At 31.8% G+C, this 7,583-nt stretch overlaps 1 protein-coding gene across 1 annotated transcript in view; it reads right to left on the bottom strand.

The window, feature by feature from the left end:
- LOC107637987 (mitoferrin-like) overlaps positions 1 to 1,794 on the bottom strand; it is a 4,347-nt gene extending 2,553 nt beyond the window's left edge. Inside the window, exon 1 of the mRNA XM_016341197.2 lies at positions 1,550 to 1,794. Within this exon, the coding sequence (XP_016196683.1) occupies positions 1,550 to 1,670 (121 nt within the window). The 5' untranslated portion in view covers positions 1,671 to 1,794. The remainder of the gene's footprint in view (positions 1 to 1,549) is intronic.

Raw genomic sequence — 7,583 nt, 5'->3', positions numbered from 1 at the left:
ATAATATCGGATACTTTAATTCTTTATATGTTTTAAAATACACAAAAAAGTTCGTAATATTTATCTTTGTTAATAATAAATTCTTTCTCCAATTTAATCCGTTTAATCCAAATGATTGTTTTATAATTTTAAAATTTTATAGAGATTGTTTTTTATTTTACTTTTCAGACCAAATTTGATGCAGGAGCAAGTAGAGTTAGTAGGTTAACTATATTAGTTAATTGTAATAAGGGAATATAAGTCTCATATTGTTTAAAATAGTATAAATAATTTATGTACATTTTATTTATGAAATAGAGTTGAAGTTTATAGTTGGATATGAAATAAGCTGTGTGCTTATTTTTTATTTTTTCTCTAGGGTCTTTGAGAGTAAGAGGTGCATTATTGGCTTGGCCAACCAAGATGGGTTCATGGCTATTTTCACCATAGTGGGGTTGTTAACCTTACTAAAATTGGTAAATCTAAACTATGTCACCATAGTGGGGTTGTTAACCTCGCCAAGATTGGTGAGCCCAAACAAGTCATGACGTCAAATTAGAGGAGGATTATATTATAAATGTTGGGACTGATTTGTGTATTTTAAAATTTGTGAAAGTAAAATAGTATCCAATTTTAAAACTTCAAGAATTGATTTGGCTAATTATTCTTAATAATTTTACATGAAATATCCAAATATCAAATTATTTTTACTTCTTTAAATGATTTTTCAAAAAATATCACACTAAAAAATCTTTTTATAATTTTACCCAAATAACACCTAATTAGAGAATTGTAATTTTGGAAGAAGGATAATATTGAACAAAAAAAAAGTTTAGGAATTATTTTTTATTTTCAGATCAAATTTTAAGGACCAAACAATTTATCTTTTATTTTTACTTTTTTTTTCTAGTCTTAAAATTAAATATATAGGACCTATGTTTTTTTTTTAATGTTCAAACAATGTTGTTCATTAAGAAATAGCTAAAGAGGACATTTCTCTCAACAAAATTTAAGTTTCTTTGGAATATTAATCACTTGTTTGATAAAGTTTCGTTAAATGGTTAGAATGTTATATTGTAATCGAATTTCGGGAATTTAACTAGTTAAGCTTTTTGTAATTTGTTTTCTCAAAAAGGAAAAGCCAAATGTTAAATATTATTCTTTCTTGTTGTCTTTTTTTTTTCCACAATGTATATCTGCATTAATAATGAACTGTGTTTATTATATATGAGTCATAACTATCAAATATTTAGTAATATAAATAATTTGTTTTATTGTTTTTGGTAATTGGGTTATATAAAATAAAAGTAACAATATTAAAAATATTAATAATAATTAATTAATGATTACAAATCACATAAATTACTAACCCATAGTACTTTCCTTTAATTTTGATAGTGCACGGATTGACCATACAAATTTAGTTCCGTCAGATTATTTATTTTTAATTTAAATTTATTGAACCACGGAAAACGTTCACTGAAAAGTTAAATTTGAATTAAGTGGAGAAAGCAAATAAAATGGAGGAAGTAATTAATAAAAATAATGCAAATAGAAACATTATTTTCACCTGCAACCATGTACTGCCAGAACTCCAAGCCATCGTGATCTGGTGTTGGTAGTGAAAGTTCTGTGTGGAACTCAGTAGTGGGAATGACCGCCTGAAAGTTCGGAGAAGTGTCTGTGGCCATTGTTGTTAAGGTTTAGCACAAGACTAGTGCAAGTGAATGGAGGTGTTATATGTATAGAGTGGGTTGCTTTTGAATGATTGAGCTTCTGCAAAATGGAAATCGCTTTCGGATTCGAATTAAATGCCTTTTTGCCATGCACGAATAATCTTTCTTTTATCCCGTTTTTTTTTTTTAAAAAAAAATTCCTTAATCTATCTTCTTGTCAATTATTCAGATAATTTGTAGTGGGAAGCGAGAGATCGAATAAAGAGGGCAACAAGTGTCACATATATAGATAAAATTATAACAAAGGATAAGAGAATCACAAAAAGAGAGGTGAAGAAATAATATCTAGTGTTATATATCCTGCAAGACTTGATTACTTCTAAATTTCTAATTCTTGATGCGACATAAACTTAATTAAATCTTCACACACAAACACACACTTCGAAATGCTTTTTAATTTAATTTATCTAGTTAATTATTTTTTTTTAAAGAAATTTGTATTTCATTATTACTATTACTCAAGTATCAAGATCCAATAGTAATGAGTTACTGCATCATCCTATTTTATATATGGTTACCAAAAAATCTAAAATCAGCAAGTCTAATATAAGATACTTGTGTTATGGAAAATGAAGTCTTTAGTAGATAAAGGTTAAAAGCAGATTGTGTTAAGATTGGTTATTTCTTTTAGGTTGGTTAGGACGGTTAGTTAGTTTCTGTTATCTCTAATTCAGTGATTATATTAAATTTGTTTAATACCGTGTGTATTGGCTTGTCATTTTGTGGCATGAGTCAACAATGTTGACTTTGAAAATAAAAGAAAAGATGCAAAGTTGGCACTGTATGGAATATGCAAAAGAAAATAGGACAAGACGCTATAGTTTAGCTATGCTAAAGGGGTGCAGAGATACATGTATGAGTTCAGCGTGTGAGTTTAGTGAAGTAGGTTGTTAGAGGTAGTTGTTCTCTCTCCCTGAGTTAGTTACTTTCTCCTTTTTTGTTATGCTGAGTTGGTATAAGTGGTTAGTGCCTAACGAACTCAGCTTACCTATATAATCTGTAATTGCAATTGCTATCAAAACTGAACAGAATTATTCATTTTTTCCTATACTTTAACTCCTTTCTTTTTTTCTTGATCTCTCACAATTTCATTCTTTCTATTTTTCTACTACAATTCTACAAACTTATGATATTAGTTTATTGTATCAGAGCTTGATTCAATGGCTGCAAACAACAATTTTACTCTTGTTACACACTAAGCTCAAACGGCAAGTACTCCAAGATTCACGGCAACTCCAATCTACATGAAGCTTGACAATGACAACTTTCTGCAGTGGAAAGATCAGGTTGAGGCTATGATTGAAGGCAACGATCTCTTTGATCATATTACATGAGCAAGGATCCCACAGCAGTTGCTTGACAATGGAAAAGTCAATTCAAAATACCAGAGGTGGAAGAAACAAGATGCGTTATTGAAATCTTAGTTGCTAGCTTCAATGACCAAACCATACACCATTCAAATGGTTGGGTGTGTGTATACTTTTCAGATTTGGAACAGGTTAGAAAGTCATTTTGCATCACAAATCAAAGCTAGAGTAATTCAATTGTGAAATCAGCTTAGTGGTACAAAAATAGGCGTATCAGTGAATGAATATGTCTTGAAGATAAAAAACACAATTGATGCATTGACCTCAGTAGAAGAAGTAGTAAGTGAAAGTGAACATGTAAATGCAATTCTTCATGGCTTAACTGAAGACTATGCACTTGTCTTAACTTCAACTTTAACAAGATCTCAAGGAATTACAGTTAGTGAATTAGAAGCAGTACTCTTTGCACATGAAAACATGCTAAAAAGATATAGAAAGCCAGAATTAGGCCATCTGTTAAAGGCAAATGTTGCTCAGTCCAATCACATAAGTCAATTTGATCAAGAAATGTATCAAGCCAATTTTGCACAAAGAGAAGGCTTCAAAAGGGGTTCTTGCAGTAGAGGCAGGTTTTAACAACACTTCAGAAATGCTAGACACTCACAAGGTTATGGCAGAAGTCAATCTTTATATACAGAACATGAAAGTGGACAGCAATTTCATCCAAACAGGTCAGGAAGCCAGAACAGTGAACGACCATCAACCACTGAAGGCTTTGGCAGAACACAATACTAAAGCTATGAGAGATTGCAAGAAAGGTCCCAATGCCAACTATGCAACAAATATGGACACACAGCAATATTTTGTTGGTACAGGTATGATGATGGCAATGAGCAATACACACAAACTTAATACACAAGAGGCTATGCAAGCACAGAAGACTATGTAGGAAGACAGCAGCAAACTGAACAACCAAAGGCAAACTTCAGTAATGTGTTGGCCAATCCTGCATCCATTCAGGATTCAGTTTGGTATCCGGACTCTGGAATCACACATCACATGACTTCAAACCCAGAGGTTATGGTTGAAAAAGAAAACTATGTAGGCACAGACCAAGTAGTAGTTGAAAATGGTACAGGTTTGGCTATTAATTGTGTTGGAAAAGCATACTTCAAAACTGATTTGAGCTCTAAAAGTCTAATAATACAGAAATTGTTATTGGTTCCAGATATAACCAAAAACATACTCAGTGTCTACCAATTTTGTTGTGACAATAAGGTATTTTTTGAATTCCACTCTCATGGTTGTTTTGTTAAATCTCAGGCCACCAATGAAGTCATTCTTCAAGGAGATGTTGTCAAAGGGATGTATAGGCTGCTCAATTTCTACCCAGTTCACACACGTTCTGCCTTCACCAATTCCTTGGAGGCAACAACAAATAAATACACTCTTTGGCATGCCAGACTTGGGCATGCTTCAGCAGCAGTAGTTTCTAGAGTCCTAAAGCTGTGTAATCTCCCCTCCTTACCAAATAATTCAATATGTAGTTTATGCTATATTAGCAAATCCCATACTTTACCTTTTTCTGAGTCCAAAACGGTTTACAATGCTCCATTAGAACTTGTATATTCTGATATTTGGGAGCCAGCTCCCCTTCATGATTCAAATGGAAACTATTATTTTATCAACTTTATTGATGCTTTTTCCAGATTTACATGGCTATATCTAATAAGGAGTAGAGCTCAACTAAAATTAGTTTTCTTACATTTTCAACATATGGCTGAGTTACAATTAAATGCCAAACTTAAATGCTTTTATATGTAAGCCTATCCAAGTCACTACAAGAACAAGGAATTAATCACAGATTTTTCTGTCTTCATATGCATCAGTAGAATGGCACAGCTGAACAAAAATATAGGCATATTGTAGAGATGGGTCTAATAATGCTTGTTGTACCTATCAAATTTTGAGGTGAAGCCTTCGTAACAGCAGTTCAAATCATCAATGTTCTTCCCACACCAGTGTTAAATGGAGACTCACCAACTGAGAAGCTGTTTACTAAGCAACCAAATGATGCGTGAGCATCTTTCCTATCTTTTCCTAATGAATTTGCATTTAATTTGTTGAGTTTAATCAAGAATTAATTATCTTTTAGCCACTATGAATGCTACTTTGAGTTGTGTGCAAGTCTGTTTATTTTAGGTAGTATTTGGTTGGATTTGATGGAGCTTCTGCAGAAAAAGAGAAGAAGGCTATATAGAGTAGGAATGGCTTAAAGGATGGAGAGGAATCTTGCACAAATGGAATCAGCACAAGAATTAAAGGAGATGACAGCGAAGAGCGACGTGTGCGCGTACCTGACGTGTGCGCGTGATTTGGAGCTTTCCATGGCGATGCGTGTGCGTACCTGACGCGTACGCGTGAAAAGCGAAGTTGCACAGCGACACGTGCGCGTAGCTGACGCGAACGCATGACACGCGAAGAAGACCATCGACGCATACGCGTGACGTGCATCACATGCAGAAAACTTTAATTCTGATTTAAACTTTAATTTTTAATAGGAAAAGATATTATTTTAGTTTTAGAAAATATAATTTAAATTAATTAGGATTAGATATAAAAGAGAAAAGAAACTTCTCTATTTGCGGATTCCAATTAGTTAACTTTTCATTCCACCTCAGCCCAATTTACAATTCTTATTTTCTCTCTGAACCATGAACAACTAAACCTCCATTGTTAAGGTTAGGAGGCTCAGGATTCGGTGGTCCAGGAACCTTTGGACCACTTAGTGGTCCAAGTAAAAAACATATTTTTGGAGTTTTTTTATCAATTGCTACGTAGTCTTTGAACTAATTTTAATTACAAATCAACCCCATATATTTTATTTAATTATAAAAATAGTTTTTTATTTTATAAATTATTATTTTATCAATTATCTATTATATTTATTAACAATCAAATACAAAAATAACAACCAATTATATCCTCCATTCATCCTAATAATTCTAATTGATTAAAAAATTAACTTTGATCTCGTTACGTTCGTCCATGGCTTCCAAATCGTGTTTCCTTGAAATTCAATCGATTGGTTTTTCAAAACAATCGATTGAATGATAACTCAATCGATTGGTTTACACTATATCACAAAACAATCGATTGAAAGTTGTAAGGTAGAATGATAAAAAGCTTAAACCAATCGATTGTTTATACTTTCCAATCGAATGAATACCTCAAAACAATCAATTGTTGTTGTTACTCAATTGATTGAATTCACGAAAACAACATGGATTTGCCAAATACAATCGATTGGAAAGTGATGACATTGAAGTTTTAGCCAAATTCAATCGATTGGTAATGGAATATCCATCTACTCAATCAATTGGTAATGTTCTCATTTTTCAGAATTCTGTAGGATTTTGCACAATTTATTCTATTCTACTTTCATAAATCACAAATAGGTTGTACAAATCCTCATTAATCTAATTTTTTTTCAATCACCATGATCAGGATCTTATTATCTTCTTGCACCAATATCAATGTATTAACATAAGAACAATTTTTATCACTTAACTTAAATCATTGATCCTGTAGTTTGGTCTAGTTTGGACGAAGGAAATGTATTTTTACTAGTATTAATTAAATCCGTGATACTACATGACGAAATTATTTTGGTAACCAAGTTTAACCAAGTTGGTTCAATAGCTTATTGGTATAATAAAAAACAACTGATTGAGTAGATGGGTACTATTACCAATCGATTGAAATTGGCAAAACATTCAACTTCATCACCTTCCAATCGATTGGATTACATTACCAATCGATTGAATTTGGCTAAAACTTCAATGTCATCACTTTCCAATCGATTGTATTTGGCAAATCCATGTTGTTTTCGTGAATTCAATCGATTGAGTAACAACAACAATCGATTGTTTTGTGATATAGTGTAAACCAATCGATTGAATTTCAAGGAAACACGATTTGGAAGCCATGGACGAACGTAACGAGATCAAAGTTAATTTTTTAATCAATTGGAATTATTAGGATGAACGGAGGATATAATTGGTTCTTATTTTTGTATTTGATTGTTAATAAATATAATAGATAATTGATAAAATAATAATTTAGAAAATAAAAAATTATTTTTATAATTAAATAAAATATATGGGGTTAATTTGTAATTAAAATTAATTCAAGGACTACGTAGTAATTGATAAAAAAACTCCAAAAACATGTTTTTTACTTGGACCACTAAGTGGTCCAAAGGTTCCTGGACCACCGAATCATGTGCCAGGTTAGGAGCTCTGTCTATTGTATGGATTGATACTATTATTTTTCTATTTTAATTCATGTACTGATTTATATTTCAAGAATTATTTTCGTTCTTTATCTTATGAATTTGGGGGGAACGGAAGTATGACCCTCTTTCTAATTGAGTTCTTGTATAACTTGAAAAAAGCTCTTTACTTGAACAACAGCTTGAAAGTAATTTCTCCTAAATTTTAATTATCTGGACTTAATGGGATACGTGACATATAATCCTCTTATATTTGGGTAATTAGGA

This window comes from Arachis ipaensis, chromosome B04 (assembly GCF_000816755.2).
Source record: "Arachis ipaensis cultivar K30076 chromosome B04, Araip1.1, whole genome shotgun sequence".
NCBI classification, from domain to species: domain Eukaryota; kingdom Viridiplantae; phylum Streptophyta; class Magnoliopsida; order Fabales; family Fabaceae; genus Arachis; species Arachis ipaensis.
The sequence above is the reverse complement of the archived record's forward strand: the minus strand, read 5'-3'. Positions and strand labels throughout refer to the sequence as shown.